We start from the raw sequence: 20855 nt of genomic DNA, 5'->3' as shown, positions 1-20855 counted from the left end.
AACTATTTTTCATTTTTTATTTTAAATATGTGAGATGCGGGCAGTGAAATGGGGGAACAACAAGTTGAACATGAGTGCAATGCCCAGACAACTAGCTCCGACTTGCCTCATCACACCTGCCTGGATGTTTCAACTATACCTATTAAGACTTCGATTAGCTGGTTCAGATGTGTTTGATAGGGTTGGAGCTAAACTCTGCAGGACACCGGCCCTACGGGACCGAGTTTGGCGACCCCATATCCATTAAAACAATGGAAAAGTATCACAATGGAATGGAAACACGGCCTCTTATGTGTCACTGAGAAACACACAGCAGATTCATTCCTGAATTAATCAGTGTTTTGAACAAATCAGTTGAGTGAATGATTGAAATGATTCATTGGTAAAGATGGATACTTGTCACCACCTACTGACTGAACAGTGTGACCTGCAGAAAGAAATGCTGAAAAAACACCAAAACTAGGGTCACAGGACACAACACTGGTATGTTGAGCGACAAGCGGAATGATACGATCAGTGAAAAGTCCCACTGTTGTTGAACTTAGCTTTAAATGCTGTATCATTATATGATTTTCAATGATTTGCATTATAATACTGGCATTAATGCAGCTGTTTAAAACAGATTTTGATCATAAATTTCATACTTGGTTTGTTCAGAATTTTCGCCTTAACACACCTGGATGGAATGATGTTGGACATCAAAGGCTTAAATTATTGGGTTTCTTGGAATCAGTAACGACCACTTAATCTTCTCTTCATCAAATATAAAAGATGAGAGAAAGCTGTACGATTTGTTCCTCGCTTCTTCGGAAAGGTATACCTCAAAGAGTTCCAGTACTCAGATTCACGTCCGTGTTCATCCTTCTCATTACAGGTCCACACTTTTTCATCACTATTCTTAAAAGATGTTTCGCTTTTTCTATTTTAAAGCTTGCAATGACAGAAATAAGAAAAAACACATTGGTTAGTTCAGTTTTGAAAATAAAGGATCACATTACATATTTGATTTTTGGCAAGGGAGAAGAGTAGAAATGATAAGACTGACTGATTCGAGATCCAGCTGAAAAATGTATTAATTTATTTTAGTCAGAAGCTGTAACCTGATTTGAACTAAACTAATCATAATTCAGTCCAGCCTTGTTCACCGGTTATTTCTGTTTTTCTATTTCTTAACCTCATTTCTCCAACAACTTGTCAGCATTTATATAATATCTGCCATGTCTTTCAAATATATAATGACATACTGTACATTACAGTCATATCAAATAATTTACAAACACTTTCTAAACTTATCCAACTAACTTTGTCCTGCTAGCTTCAGTGCCTCAGAGTTGTTCAAAGACTGTTCCTATCCGAAAACCAAGTCTTCTTTTACATTCTCCATTCAAAAAAAAAAAAAAAAAATGACAGGGTTCAAATAGCAATGTGTGCTATGCTAAGTCAGGACTGAGGTAAAAATAAGAGTTGGCCGTTTTTGAAAAAGGAGATAAAAGAACTCCCTGAATCTATCCTTCTTCAGCAGAATCACATTCCTGACAGATGGGATACTGTACCTCTTGTTATTCATCCCCTTTTTGTTTGACTCCATTCATCCCCCTTACAGGAGTAGAGCTACATGGCATGTGCCAGTTATTTTCAGACATTAATATATGCGTTTTAAAGACTTAGCCTTCATTTGAAGAATGCAACGGTTACCCACACCGAGATATCAGAGAAACGTTTGAAGTGAGTGCTCTCCTGCCCGCCTTTGTGTTCTGGGCTTGTAATATGAATGAATAATGTATCAGGGATTAGAAATTCATAATGCTCTTGTTTTCACCTTCCATGAAGCTTGCCCCTGTCACATATCCCTGCGTTGGCCTGTGAGTAAAATCTCATTATGGCAGATTCCCTGAGGTGGGAAGGGCCAGGCCTCGGGAAACGGGCACACGGGAACGGGAGACTATATGGATGATGGAAGCTGGAGGAGAAGAAAACTTTTAATCACCTTTAACCAAAATTTCACCAGGGAAGGCAGGATGTATTATAGGCTGGAAATTAAAAGCACAAAAAAAAAACAAGCAGAGTTTGTTCATCTCTTCCGATGCCGTTGGGTTGGTATTTAATGCTTCTATGGAGAAAAAAAAAATTCAATCCTGCTAAGCAAAAAAAAAAAAAGATGATGTCTGTGAGGCACATAACCATGAGCTGCTGTGAACATGTTTATAGAAAGTAAGAGTCTTGGTGATGGGAGCTTAGCTGCATCAACAGCTTCTGCAAGGTGTTAGTGATCAGTTTACAGCACGATTTACACACCAAGATTGAACCCATGGGCCGGGCTTACACAGAATTTTCACACGTAAAAATGAAGAAGAACATGTCTCGCACAACATCTACAAAGCAGTTTTGCCTGGTAATGAAGAATATCCACAGGGCATTTCTTTTAGGATTTTTCATAGGATATGCTGATTAGAGGTGGGAGAGAAAGCCCTGTAGCTAATATTCTTTATCATAATTTTACAAAATGCAAAGAAAACTGTCGGGTAAAATCTGTCAATGTCAAATAGCATTAAATATAGCAAACTGTTTTATGCTCCCATAATTTTCACATAGTTTTCAGGAGGCATTGCTCCAGTCTTCAGTGTCACGTGATCCTTCAGAAATCATTTGAATATACAGATTTGCTGCCCAAACATAATTCCTTACTATATAAGTGTTAAAAACGGTTTAAGATAGAATTTTAAAATAAACTGAATTTAAAAAGAACAGCTTTTATATAAAAAATTCATTAAAAGTAATAAAAAGTATTAAAGCAGCATGATCCAGAAGAAAAAAAAATATCTTGGATAGATGAATGTTTTATTATATTGTCCCAAAATTCAATCAGCGTCTACCTAATGTTTTTTTTTTTTCTGCATTCACATGAATTCTAATGATTTTTTTTTTTCAGCACTATTAACACCAAAGTCTTGTTTTTTCTGTTTTTTTTTTTAAGGAGCAACATTCAAAGTGAGCTTTCAGAAGCACACTTTATTCCTTTACAGTAGGTCATCTTTTGCATTTTACTGTACTGGTTTTTGGAAATAAATTAAATCGGTCTCTTAAGGAATGCCTCCATCTCTTCTCTGCAAGCGTTTCTTTTGTTTTGACCGCATAAAACCTAGTAAGGAGTGATAAGATCCTACTAAGAGGAGTTCAAGAGGTGTAGGAGATTAGCAAAGCAGTGGGTTACAGATGTTAAGTGAGAAAATTATTAAATTAATAAACTCTTACCTCTCAGGATATGAGTGGAAAGCTCTGATATATTTATTTCATTCTTGTAGTTATTTTCCTAAAATACTAGTGCTATAAATACATTATAGGACAGAATACAGAGCCACCAAGTATGGGGCAATGCTTGTACTTTGCAGAAGTTGCTGCTGTCTTGCCCAGTTTCTCTCATAGAGATCTGCAGGAAAGAGGGTGGTAGGTCACTATGGAAACCTGGGATATTTCATGTCTGTAAGCCACCTAGGGATGAATGAAATATTAAACTCAAAGACCATTCAGCAAACTATGAGTATTATAGTAGCCCAGCTTCTAGCCAGAGTGCTCTATAGCTGCCTTAATTTGTGGTTATACTAAAAAAAGAAAGAATTTATTGATCTCTGAGGGGAAAACTAACATCCTACAAGATGGTCAAAAAAAAAAAAAGGTCAGTCAATGCAGTCATTCCTTTTTTAATAGAAAGTATTTTATTCTGTTATTGTAAACATACAATGTCATGCTGTGTTTTTCTCTCATTTAAAGCAACATAACAAAATGCCTTTTCCTTTTTTAACAACTGTGTTGTAAAATTGAAAGAGAATATAGTTGGCTCAGAATGTACAAATCAGCTCAAATTAAACTAGATTCCAAGTACACAATCCATCCTTATTACCGAGACACCTAAAAACTGGATTAACAAATACTGTGTAACACTTAGCCCAGCATAAATGGGATCTGACTTTCCTGTGTGAAATTTTAAATGTGTTACATGAATGACAAACTGGAAATACGGTTTGGTGTATTACACAGGTTCACAATAAAAGACTTTAAAACATCACAATAAAACCATACCCTTAAAACAGACCAAGAATCCCCATGTGTTGTTGAGTCCAGCAGTGTTTATACACGATCCAATCTGAGTGAAATCCAACTGGCTGTAAGTGTCCGGAAAGTTAAGTCCAGTAAAAGTAACTGTTAATGGCCTCCATGCTTGTTTGCCATGCTGCTCTTCTTATAGTGCTCCTGCTTCCTGCCAGGTGACTGATCACCTGACAGGCAAACTGAGAAAATAGCAGTGGGTGCAAATTTTGGTGATTAAAATTAGTTTTAATTCAATCCTGATCAGTTTCAGGGTTGCCGGGCTGGAGCAATGCATAAGCATAGCAAAAAGGCACACTAGATGATAATAAGGTGATTAATCATTTAAATTTAGGCTATAGATAACTATTTGATCGTGCATTGAGAATGTAAATGCTAGAAAATATAAATGATAACATTAATAAAAATAATACACACATTAGTTTTTTCAAGCCTTTTTCTTATTTCTCTGTAGAATTCCAGCAGTCTTGCTAATTTCTTCTCTATCGACAGGATTAGCACACTGGGGGAGGCATATGAAAAATACTGATGGGATTAACATTCACATTGTCTGTGTGTTACCTTGGTACAACCTTGATACTTTTGAGAATGTTCGAAATAATCTTCATAATATATGCATTGAACAGCATTTTCATGAAAGTGTCTGCTCACTTTTGCTAGCAGCTCATACTAAAGATTTGCCAGAAACCTACTTCTGTGATCCTGCATGTTTCATGTTGGATGCATGTCATCCCTATAGCACTTACAAACAAATTGAATCTGTCCATCACAAGATCTGAAAGATCCCGCTATTTTTATTGGTGGAACCTCCAAATTTAACTATGATTTATGATATAGTCCAATGTAATCTCACTTATAGATGTGGACCAGCTTTAAAGGGTTAGTTCACCCCAAAATGAAAATGAAGCCATAAATTACTCACCCTAAAGTCACCCTAGATGTATATGACTTTCTTCTTTCAGATGAATTCTGTTGGAGTTATTTTAAAAATTGTCTTTGATCTTTCAAGCTGTAAGATACAATTTAGCAGGTGTTGCACTCCATTGGCCCATGGGGAGTTTAATATAAAGCTCACACAAAAAAGTGTCTCAAACAGCTCTGGGGGGTGAACAAAGGCCTTCTGTAGCGAATCGATGTGTTTTTGTAAGACAAATATCCATATTCAAAACGTAATAATCACTTTAATCTAGCTTGTGCTCACAGTTCCAGGGGAATGACGTATACTCTGTATGAATTTCTTTCTTCTGTTGAACACAAAATAAATTCATACTGGTTTGGAACAACATGAGAGCGAGTAAATGATGACTGGCTTTTCATTTCAGGGTAAACATGTGCGATCAAAAGAATGTTATGTGTTAAAGAACTTAAGATTTTCTTCATAAAATAGAGTAAATTAATTGAGAGCAATGCATAATACATAGGATGAAATTAAACAAACAATCAATATAAAAGAATAAAACATAAACGTAATTAACCTAGATAAAACAAAAAAGCATAAATGCAACTTACAAAAAGAAAGAAAGAAAGAAAGGAAGACATCACACACATTTCTTCATGCACCATCAGAAAATAGTTTTTACTAATAATCAGGGTGTTTTGCAAAGATAATCAGCACAACAGACAGTAAATTCACTGGTGGAGCAGCAGTTCACTTCGGTCAACAGAATTAATTTTAAATCTACAAGTGTATAATTAACCTATAAATGGCCTGAGATGGCCTGGGTTCAAATCATGATTATTGTATTTTATCAAATGGTTGTGGTGCTACTCTGCTTCATGTTTAAACTGCACTTTATCTGTGCAAAAGCTGCAGTAAAGCATGATGCAATATCGTCTGTAGCCTAGTCTGTACAATGTCTAGCATATTTTATTCATTGAACTCTCAGGTGACTGTTAGTCTGACTCCTCGTACAAAACAAAAGTGGAGTTTGAATGAACAACAGCTTGGAGATGCACAACGATATAATATATATATATAGAAAATAGACACATGAGTAGTAGCATGTTGTATATTCAACTTTTTATGTTCAGAATCAATCAATCAATCAATCACCTTTATTTATATAGTGCTTTAAACAAAATACATTGCGTCAAAGCACTGAACAACATTCATTTGGAAAACAGTGTGTCAATAATGCAATATGATAGTTAAAGGCAGTTACAGTTACAGAACAACAGCACCTTTGCTTGTGTGATTTTGCTTAAAATTAATTTGTTTTTATTTAATTAAATTCTGCCATTTAAACTATGCAAAGGTTTAAACATGAGGCTCTGAATTAAAAGCAAAATATCTAGAGTGGCAGTTAACAGGTTGGTTCATTATTAATGTAGTACCTGTTCGTATCAAGTGTAGCTTACTGTTGGCCATCTGTTATGTAAAAAAGATGTTTTTAGGTAATGGGCCTAATGTTACACTGCTATTGCTTTTCAGGCTGAATGCCATGTTTCTCTGACCTAATAGCATAGCTTGTGTAAATGATTAAAGGGTTAATGCAGGCATGGACAGCTTTAGATGGGTGCTGAAGGAAAATGTGCTGCGGCAGGCTGAAGGGTTAACGGCCGACTGCTCTTTTCCAGTGGGGGGTTTCTCGCTTGCCTTTTCCCTGTAGTAATGCAAGCTGAGCACTGGTCAGTGATGCCCACTGGCTCTCATTAAGAGATGGCAAATCATTATGGATCCCTTCCATTCCTGCAAAGCTCCCCTAAACCTCTGGCGGCTCACGGCTGTGAGCTATCATTAGCAGATGACAAACCCCATTAGAGTGCCCCCTCTCTGGGCTGGAGTGGATCTGACAAGCCCTCTTTAGCCTTCAACCAGTTCAAAAGCACAAAAAAAAGCATTAAAAATCCTTTTGGTAAATACACTTATACAGAAACTCAGCAACATTAAGATATTTCCATACTATCAAATATGTGCACAGTCTGGTTTATATAGCCACCTTATTTTGCACAAAGCTTCCGGTAATCAGCTTTCAGTTATTTTTACAATGCAAAAACAGCCTGTTATGCTGCTTGATATTGCAATCTAGTATTTCTTGTCATATGACTTTAATGCACATCATATTCATAAACACACTGGTTTGTAGCACAAATAGTTTTACTATTTACTGCACTTATTCTTCTAGTAATAGAGCAGCTCATAAGTCTTACACACTCGTGGAAAACAGCTTCTGCATTACCAAGAAATTTTGGAGCACTTTATGCTTGCTTCTGCTGACCAGCTTTTTGGAGATGCTGATTTCATTTTCCAGCAGGATTTGGCACCTGCCCACACTGCCAAAGGCACCAAAAGTTGGTTAAATTACCATGGTGTTGGTGTGCTTGACTGGTCAGCAAACTCACAAGACTTGAACCCCATAGTGAATCTACAGGGGATTGTCAAGAGGAAAATGAGAAACAAGAGACTAAAAAATCCAGATGAGCTGAAGGCCACTGTCAAAGAAATCTGGGCTTCCATACCACCTCAGCAGAGCCACAAACTGATCACCTGCATGCCACGCTGAACTGAGACAGTAATTACAGCAAAAGGAGCCCCTACCAAGTATTGAGTACACGTACAGTAAATTAACATACTTTCCAGAAGGCCATCAATTCACAATTTTTTCTCTTTATTGGTTTCAAATATTCTAATTTGTTTAAACTGGTGGGTTTTTTTGTTAAATGTGAGCCAAAACCATCACAATAAAAAGAAACAAAACTACTTCAGTCTGTGTTCATTGGATTTATTTAATACAGTTAAACAGTTTGAGTTGAATTACTGAAATAAATGACATTCTATCTATTTATTGAGATGAACCTGTAATCAAGTGTAGATTTTGAATTGTGAAACTGTCTTTGTGCAATCCGTAATAAAGCAATGCATGAAACTAGCTATCTCTCTGTTTTATTTTAAAATTTGTAGATTGAAAACCTTGTTAGGAAAATAACCCCCCTCCCCCTCCCAATTTGGATTACTTTGACTTCACAGTCCCACCCTGACAGCCCTACACCCTGCACCAGGTTTTAATTAGAGCTATTTGGTCAGGACCAATAGCATTGCTTTCTCAATCCCGCAAAGTCTTGCACATCTACTAATTTGAAGGGATCTTGATGCCTGTGGGACTTTTATATCCTTCCAGGCAGGAGTGTGCAATGCATGCCCACTTTCATGTGGAAAACTTCACATGTGACAAAGAGACTTAGTTGCTAGTAATGTTGCCATTATTGAACCTCAGAGAGGTTTTCAAATGGGCCCTCAGACAGAATCGGTCTGTTTAAGTCTGGATTCAAGTGTGTGCAGCAGCTGTGTACAGTCTAACCCTGAACCAATAAAGACTGTGAAGCCTTGTGTGTAAACTTTGTGATTGTGTGTGTGCATGTATGTGATGAGGGGGACTTACAAGGCTTAATGCACAGCTGGGGTAAATTTGCTCCAGGGGCAATACCGAAGAAGGCCTGCTGTTGCCAAAGTGAAATGCATGGAGAGTCTGTGCAATGAAGTGTGCTTCCATTGTCTGGAAGTAGGGCAGTGGCACAATGAGGCCTGGACCTGAGAGACCATCTCACCTTGGCTGGAGAAAGCTGTTATGTTACATCCAGGCGATTCACACAAATATGTTGAGAGTGTGTCTGCTGGGGAACTATTACATTTGTGGTGTCCTGATTGCTTTGCAAAAAGCAATCTTGTTAGTAGGCTCACTTACATTTTTAATGTGCTGAAATATGTCATGAACAATGTACCTTCAGTTGATCATAAATCATAAATCAAGACGAGCACCATTATTTTCATGTTAGAATCGATAACTGAGCTGGTGCAAGCTGTGTTTTGTAAAAATGAGTTTGCGATGTAATACAAGAGATATGAAAGTAGCTCCGGTAACAGTTCTTTTTAACACAAGCACATGGACAACCCTTTGTAACTTTGTGTAACGGTGTCAGCCGCTTCCAGTTATATTTGCTCTACATGAATATTCTGTTATGGTGCTTGATATTGCAGTTTGTAATCTGATATCATGTTGTATTAATTTCTTATCATACAAATTAACAATCTGGTTTGATGCACAAATGTTTTTAACATTTATTGCACTTTGTTTTTCTTTATATTTATTCACCCATAGCAACTTTGGTGAGGTTTCATCAGAAGTCACACAGGAAATAGCTTATTTCCGTGATGAAAAATAAAGTTGTCATCGGCAGCTGCTTATAGTAGGAAATATTTGACTGCTGATCCTGTTGAAAAAATCAGAATGTCTGTTTCCCCAATGCATTGCCCCACTTTCAGAGGTCTTGCTCATTCTCCTGGGGGTCACCTTCACACTATAACATAATAACACATGGCAGGTACACATTGTCATCAGCAAAAACCCAGGTAATGCCATCACAATTGAGTGACAACTACATTCGTTTCACTTCTTTTCTTATCTCTACCTCTCCATCATAAATCACTGGATTTTTTTTCTATGGACTGTCTGTCCACACACTCAGTCCTGTGTTCATGGTCACCTCATGGGATCCGAAAAACTCGGAGGATGGGAAATAAGCACGAAAATTAGTCAGCGTTATCTCGATAGGATGTAGCACAAGATTGTTTTGCCGAACTACATGTGGCTTAAATTCTAGATGCTGTCTGACAGTCTAACACCATGAGATGGCCCGTGAATCAGACTTTTTCTTTCTTATAATGTTTGAACAGTTGTTTAATGAATGAAGATTAGTTTGGAAATACAATTACAAAGTTTAAAGAAGCATGATCTTTATTGATTCTTGGGGGGGGGGGGATATGTTCTACACCTTTGCCTTAAAGTTTTAAAAAGGAAAATATATCCATTTCATTACATTTTTACTAAATTTCATCAAAATTCCATTATTCACACCCAAACCACAAAACTATATTTCATATATATGCACATAAGATACATTACTGCCAAGTCCTACAAAAGCAAGAGATTAATTAATAAAAAATAAAATTTACAAAAAACCTTCTACAATGACCCAGATAAATGATAAACATACAGTGACTCTAAAGCGCTCAGCACTTCACAGTTCTCTTGTTCTTTCTCTTGGTGGATTGGGAAGCAGCGCCAGTGCAGTGATGGAGAGATTGTATGTGTTATACTGACATCCAGCGGTAGGCTACTGCATCAATCAACGTTGTTTACGTCCAGGGTCGACAATCAGGAATATCGTTTCAATATGTGTACAGTCAGGATTATCGTTTTAATATGTGTCTCTGCGTGTGGTTATCTAGAACACAAATTCAGTTAGGCTGAAAAATAAATAGCGTTTGAAAAGCAAATACCGGGACATAAGACAAAAGTAAAACTCAAACAGCTTACTTCCTGACACACTCAATATGGCAGACTACTGCAACCAGGTTTGAACTTTCCGTATCGGTGTCAGTGAGACGTAAGTGATGTTCATGGACGAAAGGAACCAGAACTGGTTGAATGACATTTAAACTAAAACGATGGAAGAAGTAACAAATATGATTTCCAGCTGTTATTGTAAAATTACTTGACGCTGAACGCATGAGCGGTGCTCGTGCAGTTAAAGATGTCGCGCGTTACAGCTGATTTGAAGTATCAAACACTTCTCGAGGTAGGTTTACTGTCAACACTACCGAGGCAGCTATGGTTTACCATATTGTAAATGTTTAAGAGCTAATAAGCTAATTACCGGTACTCATGCGCGTAATTTGCAGGGGGGTTACGGGGGTCATGACCCCCCCAAAAATCAGATCCAACTAATATAACCCCCTTAATATCATAACATCATTCAGATTAAAATAATATGAAATATTCAGAATGAATACTTTTGTAATTTTGTTTGTTTTCTTTATTAATTTCATTTGCCAGCAAGAAAGATAGTATCATATTTTAAATAATCTGTAGTGTAAATTAGCATGTTACCTTTTACACAAGAAAATTATTCATATGCCGCGAGTTTAACCCCCCCAATGGTAGACCCAAAGTTACGCACTTGCCGGTACTACAGTATTAAGGATGACATACTGAACTAGATATTTCAGTAGCTGTCTAGTCGCAAATCATAACGACGTCCCTTATAAAGAATATGCGTTCTGCTATCTTGTCATTTTGTTTACATTGTTTTTTTTAAACCCAATGGCTCTCGTAACTGCCCATACGAAAATTAACCATGGTTTTGTTGAAATAAGGCTAGTAACCAGGGTTTCTTTTCTGTTTTTCTTTTTAATTTAATTTTTTTAATTTTTATTTGTTTTATAATTTTTTTGCGTTTGGATTACTATTTGTATAACCGCAGTTTTACTACAAATACCATGGTTAAACTATGGTTAGTGTAGCAAACCCATGGTTAATTTGTGGTTACAATATAGTAAACGTTTTTTTTTATTTATTTGTGCGGAAACCATCGTAAATGTGATTGGTTACCATGGTAAATGTGTCTTGTTGAGGTTGTGGTGCATGAGGATCATATTGTTTACTGATCACGATCTTCATATTTTCTCAATAGTGTAATTACTGTTACCCTGAGGAGGTGCTTAATGACGTCAAAGACGTGTCGACGAATTTCCCTCACCTGCAGTTATATGTGGACTATTATTGTAAGTTTATCTTTGAAAGCACACCAGAATTTTCAAACAGTTTTTTTATTTACAACTCTAAAATGTTTGTGAGTTCTGAACTGAAACTACAGTAATCTTTTTTCTTTTCTCTTCAGTAATTTTTTTTTCATTTCTCTTTCTTTTTTAATAACAGTGAATGCAACAAAACCTACATACTTCTGTATGTTGCATTTTGCATGTTTTTTTGTTTCATGAATTTCTTTTGTGTGTCTTAATCACTGTTTATATTTTGCTGAATTGTTTAGAGTCTACATACCCCACAAGTGGTTTCTTTTTCCCTAAGCTATGTTTAACAGCATCATTTTAACAGCAAGTTCTAATGCTTCTTTCAGGATTCTTTGATGAATAAAAAGTTTAAAAGAACAGCATGTATTTAAAACTGATTATCCGATTATTTATAAATACATAAAATTGATCAAATTTAATAATAAATGTCTCTGCTGTCATTTGAGCAATTATCTGGGTCCATGTTGAATAATTATTTTATTTTATATCTGACTGCAAACTTTTGAATGGTAATGTAGTTATCATAATGGTTTTCATTTTTTGTAAGAATGGGTTTGTTTGTGTCTAAACTGAAATATAATTTTAAAAGTAATTATACACTGTGAAATATTCATGGGTGTACAGACTGTGACAAGTCTGTCTCCTCCTATATATATATACCATAACAATGCTGCTATGTCGACTTTTTGCTTACTGTGCACAATTTCTTGCATGTGTATTTTCTGAGGTCAGTTCTCTTCTCTTTTTACAGTCTATCCAAACAATGATAAGAAGAAGTTGGTTTATTTGGGTGGCACCGTTCCTGTTACATATGAAGGTAACTATCAGTAGCTTTACTGTAACCTATAAATAATGCCTCCCAGTGTTTGTAACTGCTTTCCACCAACTGAAACTCATTAAATATCTATAATGTTGTTACAAAGGTACTATGTACAACATTCCAGTCTGTATTTGGATCCATGAGACCCATCCCAAAAACCCACCCAGGTGTTTTGTTTGCCCTTCACCCTCCATGATCATCAACGCTGAAAGCGGAAATGTTGATGCCAATGGTCGCATCCTTCTCCACTGCCTCAACAACTGGAAGATTGTAAGTCAGTTTTATAGTTATTGTACATGTTCTTATTTGAAATCATTGATGTATATATTTAATTCTGGATTTAAATGTTTGATTTCTAGGGCTGGTCGAACTTGTCGATAGTTCTGGAAGAGATGATTGCCGCCTTTCAGCGTGAAACTCCTCTGTTTGCAACCCATCCAGTCCAAACCCCTCCACTGCATCCTCAAGCAAAACACCTGCAAGCTGAACTGGTAGTTCAACCGAATCCTGTTTTGTCTTATGGCAGGTCAGTGCTTGTTTGAGTTTCAGTTAAGTCATTCTTATGAAAAGATTTTGACACTAGTCTCTCAGTTTAGCCCCTTTTTGATGAACAGTGGATACTGATGTAATTGAAGTCTTCTTTTTGTTTGTTTGTGCCGCAGCTGGCCACATACGGGCAGCAGTTCAGTGCAAAAAATGTCAACAGCTCAACATGGAGCGTCCATCTCATCTGTGCCTCAGCATGCCAGCAACAGTAAACATTGTTTTTCTGCTGAATACTAGTCTTGCATTTTGTTCACTTCTTCAGATTTTCAGTTTTATGAATATTTCATACTCCGTATATACCAATTTTAGTGTCACCGAAATACTACTATAGTCTCTATTAATATTTTAAATTAGTTTTTATTTTTATGTTGTCTATTATGGCTAAAGTTTTAGTATTTTTTTTTCTCCATTTTATTTTTATTTTCTCAGTTTTTATTCATTTTTATTTAAGGTTTAGTTATTTTAGTACATCGAATTGAGGTAAATGAAAATGAGAAATGTTGCCTTTGCAACTTGCTATAATAAAATAAAATATATAAAAATATTAACTTTTTAAATTTTACCTATATGGCAATTTCATTTGATTTTTCAAGTAAGTTTAAGTTATTTCTTTAATATATTTTATAATTAGGTTTATATTCTTTTTTTATTTTGGTTAAGATTTATTTTATTTTTATTAACAAAAAAGTTAATCTCAGTAAGTAGAAGCTGTTTTGAGATGGTAACCTGTTTCATTTGTGCTGTAATGTGTCAGTTGATTGCCACAGCTCAGTGTGTCAGAGCATGTCGAATCAGTGTTGCCAAGTCCACGGTTTTCCTGTGGAATAGGGCTACTTTAACACTGTTGCCGCAGGTTGTTTTTCTTGTTCACAGGTTTAAGCGTCCCCAATATTGTGATATTTAGCCACTAAAACATATATTTTACCATTTTTGCATTTTTACTGGGGATGCCCCATTGAAACGTGATTGGGCTACTTTTGAGTAGCAATCGGGCAGGTTTTATTGTGAAAACCTGGCAACCCAGGTGTGAATTTATGATCTTTAGTGGGTTGATAGCCAAAGCTGCTATCTTCTTCTTGTTAGCAAAAGCCATGCTGATCTAATAACACTGTTTAAATGCATTGGTTTAGTGTCATTAATGGTTTCAGACTTTCCTTTTCTATTCTTGGCTAACCATTAGGTTTCTTTTCCTAGGCCTACCCAAGAGTACAAAGTCCCAGATGAACCTGAATCAAGCCAGTGAAACAGATATGAGCGGGGTAAGGAGATCATACACGCAAGAGCTGCTGGATTTCGGGATCACGTTTGGTGCTCAAGCTTTGGAGACTAACCACCAAACAAACCCATTTATTTCTCCTGCCTCAGGTAATAGGTTTGGGTTTTTTTTTTTTTGTTTTTTTTTTTTCAGTTGTAATATTTTGAATTTTGAATTAATTAAGGATTTTCTCTGCTTCAGTTCCCACCAGCAATGCTTCTAATGTTGATGACATAGACGACCTGTTCAAAAGCCTTCAATTACAAAGAGTTGTCAACATGTACCAGTTGAGCAACAGGGACAAAGGTAAATAGCAGAACATTTAACAGTGTTCTTAAAGACTTGATGAATGTCTTGACTTGAAAAAATCTCTACAGAGAAAATGTCCATTATTTTCTATTATTTCCATAATAATGATTCAGGAGTTTAATAGTGCCCTTACACTTTTTCAGCAGTCAGTCTTGGTTCAGTTGTGAGAAACACTGTTGTGTAAAACAATGCAGATAATACACTGAACTAAAAAAGACTCCATTTTTTTTTTAAGATGTTCATCATGCTGGAGGAGTGTGGCAGGATTGTGGTGGTGGAGTTCAGTCCAGCTTAGTGGATGATTGTCACAAGGTTGTGGTAAGCCGGCTTCCTGTGGGCGTCTCTCCCAGCAAGATGAAGAACAAGCTCATCATCTTCTTCCAGCGGAGACAGAATGCAGGAGGAGAGGTTCTAGATGTCAAATACCCTGCAGCACTGCCAGACCAGGCCTGGGTGCTCTTCAGACGCCAAAGAGGTAAAATAGAACATAACTGTTCACCTCCACTAACCAAAAAAGATTCTATTTAATTGAAAAGTTTACTGTTCGCTTTTGTGTTGTTGTTTTTCAGACGCAGAGTATGTTCTGAGGCAGCCCGACAGGGTGATTACCATTAATGAGCAGCCATTTCTTATTCAGCTGAAGAAGTTTGAGGACATGGAGGTAAGAGGAGGCCAAATCAGGATAGCACGTCACCTATTTTTTACTCATTCATTTTGTACAGGATTGCATTACAGAAAGATCCTACTTTCAGCTCCCAGGTGGTGTTGAAGGTGAGAAAGCTAAAGTGTTTAGGAGCATCTTGAGTCTGGAAGGGTGCAGTTTCAGCTCCACGGATGTTCTGGAAGCAGTGCAGTCATGCCGAGACTTCCCCTCTGCTCTGAAATATCTCTGCCATGATTGCCCTATATGCCAGGAGCAAGTGTCCTTCAATAGGGTGAGAATAAATTAATTGTGTTTTTGACCTAAACATATGGGACCACATCAAATTTGAACAGATAAGAGTTCTTTTTAAAGAGTTCCGCAGCATGTTTAGCAGCGGCAGCTCTTAAAACAGCCAAAATAACCTACGGTAATAACCCAGCTGCTCTGATGTCTGTTAATCGAAGAATAAAAGAAAAAAAGAGCTTTAAGGACTCTATATTTAATTTAGAATTTAGTGTTTGATAACTTTATTCAATTTCTGGTTAGAGAGTTTGACTCCTAATCCTAGGGCTGTGGGTTCGAATCTCGGGCAGGCAATACCACGACTTAGGTGCCCGACAAGGCACCGAACCCCCAACTGCTCCCTGGCGCCGCAGCATAAATGGCTGCCCACAGCTCTGGGTGTGTGTTCACCGCTGTGTGTGTGTGTGTGTGTGTTCACCGCTCTGTGTGTTCACTGCTGTGTGTGTGCACTTTGGATGGGTTAAATGCAGAGCATGAATTCTGAGTATGGGTCACCATACTTGGCTGATTGCCTTCTGACAAAATATACTCTCTTTATGTTGCTTCTAAATTAATTTGAAGATTGTTGTGGAAAATTTGTGGAATAATTGCAATATAAAAGTATATTTAAAAACTTTAATTTGAAAAAAGTCTTTCATTCATAAATGTAGGATGTGCCCCTCTTTTCTTTTTTCAGATGGTCACCATGACACACTGCTCTTGCACATTCTGTGAGAGCTGTTTTAAGAAGTACTTCTCCTCTGTCATTAAGGAGAAGAATATAGTACATGCTGTGTGTCCACTCTGTAATCTTCCTGATGTACAAAGAGGCCGCAGGGAGGAGTCTATGGAGTACTTCGGTCTACTCGACACACAGGTGTGGAGCTCTAAACATGGTTTTTTTGGTCCATATAAGATTTAGTATTGAATTTAACTAACTGTAAATCATTGTGTTTTTGTAGATCAAGTATTATTTGGACCCCCAGATCCATGAGCTCTTCCAGAGGAAGCTCAGAGACCAGGCACTTCAGGAAATGCCCAACTTCCGCTGGTGTGCACATGTAAGTTCTGTTATTCGCAGATATTTTGTGTGGTTTAATTTCAGGTCTGAGCATGATAGCGATTTTATGTCTGTTTATATTTTTGTTGTCTTTGTTTTTTAGTGCTGCTTTGGGCTCCTTCATGAAGCAAACAGGCTGAGGATGGATTGCCCCAGCTGTGGGAAAAGCACATGCTTTCAGTGTAAAAGGCCGGTAGGTTTTGCCTTAACAAACAACAATGCTTTGCATCATATACCTTAACTTATACTTCTTTCGAAAACATAAAAAATAACATTTCTCAATATTACCGTCCTTTTGAATGGTGGTGAATATATGAATAAATGTTACTATAATCTATAATATTATTATATAAATGTAAAAAATCTAATAAATATTTAAGAGACATACTAAACAGATATTTTAGAAATAAAATGTAGAATTTGTAGATTTGTTTCAATTTGTTCATTGAAAATGTTGACCAGCAAGTAAACATCTGAACTCAACAATTCTTACTGTTGAGCCCATGCATTGTGCTGGTGCTTGAAATCTCATATTGATGGAAGCCGTTGTTCTGGATGTTTGTTGTCTAGTGGGCTCCACAACATGAAGGAATCTCATGTGAGAAGTTCAAAGAGTGGGAGCAACTCAACAGCCCCGAGTACCAGAACTCAAGGCTGGAGCAGCTCCTCAGCAGGAACAAAATAGGTAAAGCAAAGTTGGTTCAAAGTGTCTTTTTGGAACTTTCCCTGGTTGTAACCGTATCCGTCCCCTTTCAGACTGTCCAAAATGCAAATTTCGCTTCTTCCTGGCCAGAGGAGGCTGTTTGCATTTCAAATGCACTCAGTGCCAGCACGAATTCTGCGGTGGCTGCAGTCAGCCATTTAAACAAGGCTCTGTAAGTTTTGTTATCTCAACAGTCGTCATTATGATTACCACAGAGCTCTGTGTCAATTAATGAGCATCTGTTGTCCTTGCAGGCCTGTACTTTTTCTACTGAGTGTGGAGCTAAGGGTTTACATGCTCATCACCCTCGAAACTGCCTGTATCATCTGAGAGACTGGAGTGTCCCAAGACTAAGGACCCTGCTGCAGGTTATAGATGTCTTTACTGTGGTTTAGCACAAACAGGAAGCAGACATCATACCCTGCCGTGGTTAAACTGGCTAAACTCCTTTTATTTATCTTTTCAGCACTATGGGGTATCACATCCTCTCATGTTCAGCCCCAAAAATACAGCAGGGAGACACTCTAAAGGTACATCATTTGGTTTGACATATGCCTACATGTGAATATTCTATGTTCAGATTAATGTTGCACCAAGATTGTGGCACCTGAAAATATGTCCAAAAACAGCCACTTCTGGTTTAGTTGGTTTTGGTTTGGAGGACTTAAATCTGGGCCGAAACAGAGATATTTAATTACCATTTCTCCGATAGCATTTTAACAGTGTTCAGTTTCTGTGTTTCATACCAAAATTAAAATACAGTACATGTTCAAATGTGTTCCTTGTAGGTATTTGTGGTGTAATGGAGTTCCAGGAATCAGGAGCTCTGAAGGAAGAGCCATGTGGACGAACAGCTCTCCCAGAGTACAGTGGTTACTGCATGTAAGGAATGATTGCTCTGATAATTAATTAGCATTCACTGAACTATATCCTTCCATATACACAACAAACTCAAGAAGTTTTCTCAAATGTTATGCTCCCTTTTAGGGTACATTATAAAGAGTGTCTGGTGGAGTTAATAAACAGCAATGCACTGGACCCTGTGGTACTGTTAGGTGGTGCAGAGTTGAAGGCAGAAATGGAGCGCTGGAAAGTGCCTGTCCCAGAAAAACAACCTTCAGAACCAGATCAACGATACGAGGACAGACTTCGGCAGGTTAGTGCATACTGGCATCAAATCATTCCTGTTACTATGTAGAGTAAAGCATAATTTGTGCACTGACATATCCTGTCATTTAAATCACATTTTTGCTGTTTTTTTTTATTTTTTATTAAGGGACTTAACTAATTGAAAATTTGTATGCAATAGAATGAATATTTTTGTGGTTTTCATTGCACCAACGTAAAGGTGCGTTCTGTTGTTCCTTAGCTTACTGTAGAATTGCTGTTGTCATACTTTAATTTCTTATACCCTCAACAGTTCACTGCCATCTATCAATGTGTATCGGAGTTTTCTGTACATTACACTGGTACTGGTTTCATAGAACTTCCTACACAATAATTACTTCACTTACCTGTCTAACACAAAAAACTACTTTGCCATTATTACTTTTTCCATCAACTTGTATAAGCCGTACCAATTTTTCCTTGGTTTCAACATTTTTTAATTTTATTTTTTATTTTTACCGCTGCAGAGGTACCGATTCCGTTGTCTCTACTGATAAAGCACAATTATAAATGTGTTTGTTTTTCTAATTTATGCTTTTCATATCACCAAACAACACTAAGCTACTAGCCTATCTACAAAAGGAAGCATGAGGATTTTCTCCCACGTTAAGTGGAAAACTGCAGGACACTTCATTTCAACATGGTAAAATAACAGGAGGGGGAGAAGCACACCTTTAAAATGTTTAATTTTAAACATTTATACTTGGATACTAATTTTAAAAAGTAAAATGGTATTATTTGTACCTATCAGTATGTTTGCAATGTCTTAGAATCAGTACAATCATAAATACATAAAAGCTCACACTGTGATATTGCAATGTATGTGCATGACAGCTAAAATAAATGTGATGATTGCAACTGCCCTTTTTCAAATAAAGTGATGCATCCTTTCAGATCTTAAAAGAGAGGGTTAGTCTGACCAGCGGTGCAGCTCCTGGATTGAAGGCAGTTGCTCCTCCCACACCGTCCCCTGCTTCTCCTCCTGCGGCTGGAGCTCCGTGGTACTCCATCATGAGCCGGGCCGTATCTGAGGACTCCCAGCAACTACTGCTGCTGACTGACTGAAGAGCATATAAGAGCACACAGACTTTATATGCAATTCTGCTGTCAGTATTAACATCAATGGAGAGACAACTCTGGATCCAGCCAAATTGTTTTTCAAAAGGTTATATTATTATGAAAAAAAAAGGAAGTCTTTCTTGCCCCTACACAATTTTAATGTAATGCCAGAGGGAAATTATGCTTAAGAATGAGCAGAGCAACCAGCAATGATGCAAGACTTTTATCCATTTTTACAATATGAGCACTGAAGTTTGTGTATCATGCTTACTATAGTCTCTCACTTTACATAAGCTTACTTCTGTTAAAGCTTGTGGCTTTCAAAACTACTCAAGTTCTCTAATTGTTGGCAGGATCTACTCAGACTTGTTCTAACTGTTTTATATTAATAGTGTATTAAATCAGCTTTCTATATGCATCATACTAAGCACAAGTTTGCACTTTTGGCCCTTGTGAAGTGGGTATTAGCATGATCCATAAGGTGTGCGAGGAAATCTGTTGCTGATATGAATATTTTACCGTGTGAATAACTGTGAATATAAAACATTTATTTTCTCACAGTCTCATTTTTTTCTGTTTACGAAAGAGCAGACCAGTAAAAACCTAGCCTGTCAGGTTTTGTCTGTATTTTCAGCAGCAGCCTAATATTTGTGCTCTTGTCTCGTATTTCAACTTATTTGGCAGACTCATAGACTCAGCACCCTCCTAATTCCACTCAAGTTTAAGTGGAAGGCTAAACTTGGTATTACAAGCACTTGTAACTCCTGTGTCTGTTTTCCTCTTTAAGAAGAATCGCTCTATGTATCCCCCAGTTGTAAGTCGCTTTAGATAAAAGCGTATGCAAAATTACTGTAAATCGTTATGCCATGGTGGGAGGTTGTATAATGAATCAGTCATTTTATTATTCTGAGCATGTCATTCTTATTAGTGGTTGTTCATGGAGAGGTTTGAGAACCCCTGACTTAACTCAATCATTCAGGGTGAACGGCGTTGTTTCTCAACGGCTCTGGCTGTTACGTAATGTAATGACTCCAAAAATATGCTAATTTGCGCATAACGTTATCTAGCGACAGTTGGCATTGTTTGAAATTATTTCCTTCGTCGGAGAAAGGTAAGTTACTCATTCTGAACTTCTTGTTTATTGAGCTTCTGTACGTTACTAATAATAAAAACAATGGACATTGACTTTCAGTAGCTCAACCTGGGAAAATGTTTGTAATTTACCGTTTGCATTTAACGTTAGCAACAAAGTGAAAATCATTAACACAACATAAAAGATGGCAGGGAAATGAAATATTGATACATTATTTCAAATGTAA

The 20855-nt window shown here is 37.1% G+C and overlaps 1 protein-coding gene and 1 long non-coding RNA gene across 5 annotated transcripts; one reads left to right on the top strand and one right to left on the bottom strand.

The window, feature by feature from the left end:
* Positions 1–3263: 3263 nt before the first annotated feature.
* Positions 3264–4211, bottom strand: LOC128023981 (uncharacterized). The gene is made up of 2 exons (XR_008186039.1): positions 4078–4211; positions 3264–3489 (listed from the first exon to the last, which is right to left on the bottom strand). It is a non-coding gene; the product is annotated as an uncharacterized LOC128023981 (long non-coding RNA).
* Positions 4212–10231: 6020 nt separating this feature from the next.
* On the top strand, positions 10232–20091 carry LOC128029219 (uncharacterized). Of its 4 annotated transcripts, XR_008187316.1 has the most exons (22): positions 10232–10680; positions 11575–11665; positions 12444–12509; positions 12616–12782; positions 12872–13038; positions 13175–13266; positions 14253–14423; positions 14515–14619; positions 14858–15097; positions 15192–15283; positions 15375–15557; positions 16245–16424; positions 16510–16608; positions 16711–16800; positions 17178–17292; positions 17364–17482; positions 17565–17678; positions 17777–17840; positions 18099–18192; positions 18298–18466; positions 19039–19120; positions 19372–19520. XR_008187316.1 is itself a non-coding variant. In XM_052616864.1 (21 exons), the coding sequence occupies exons 1-21, from the start codon at positions 10636–10638 to the stop codon at positions 19540–19542; spliced, it is 2628 nt and encodes an 875-aa protein (XP_052472824.1). In that variant the 5' UTR covers positions 10232–10635; the 3' UTR covers positions 19543–20091. The 4 variants fall into 4 exon arrangements, 2 of the variants coding, with proteins under 2 accessions (XP_052472824.1, XP_052472814.1); XR_008187315.1 differs by having other exon boundaries at positions 18298–19120; positions 19372–19439; XM_052616864.1 differs by lacking the exon at positions 19039–19120 and having other exon boundaries at positions 17777–17832; positions 18097–18192; positions 19372–20091.
* The last annotated feature ends 764 nt before the right edge of the window (positions 20092–20855 follow it).

The sequence above is a fragment of the Carassius gibelio genome, chromosome A2 (genome assembly GCF_023724105.1).
Source record: "Carassius gibelio isolate Cgi1373 ecotype wild population from Czech Republic chromosome A2, carGib1.2-hapl.c, whole genome shotgun sequence".
In the NCBI taxonomy this organism is placed as follows: Eukaryota; Metazoa; Chordata; class Actinopteri; order Cypriniformes; family Cyprinidae; genus Carassius; species Carassius gibelio.
This window is presented reverse-complemented; position numbering and strand designations above follow the sequence as displayed.

What these genes read in the sequence shown, in the direction of transcription:
- LOC128029219 (XM_052616854.1), top strand. Translation starts at nt 10,636, where the DNA reads ATGTCGCGCGTTACAGCTGATTTGAAGTATCAAACACTTCTCGAG. An exon ending in GACTAAGGACCCTGCTGCAG is followed by an intron (nt 17,679 to 17,776) that starts GTTATAGATGTC and finishes TTATCTTTTCAG; the next exon opens with CACTATGGGGTATCACATCC. An exon ending in GAGTACAGTGGTTACTGCAT is followed by an intron (nt 18,193 to 18,297) that starts GTAAGGAATGAT and finishes GCTCCCTTTTAG; the next exon opens with GGTACATTATAAAGAGTGTC.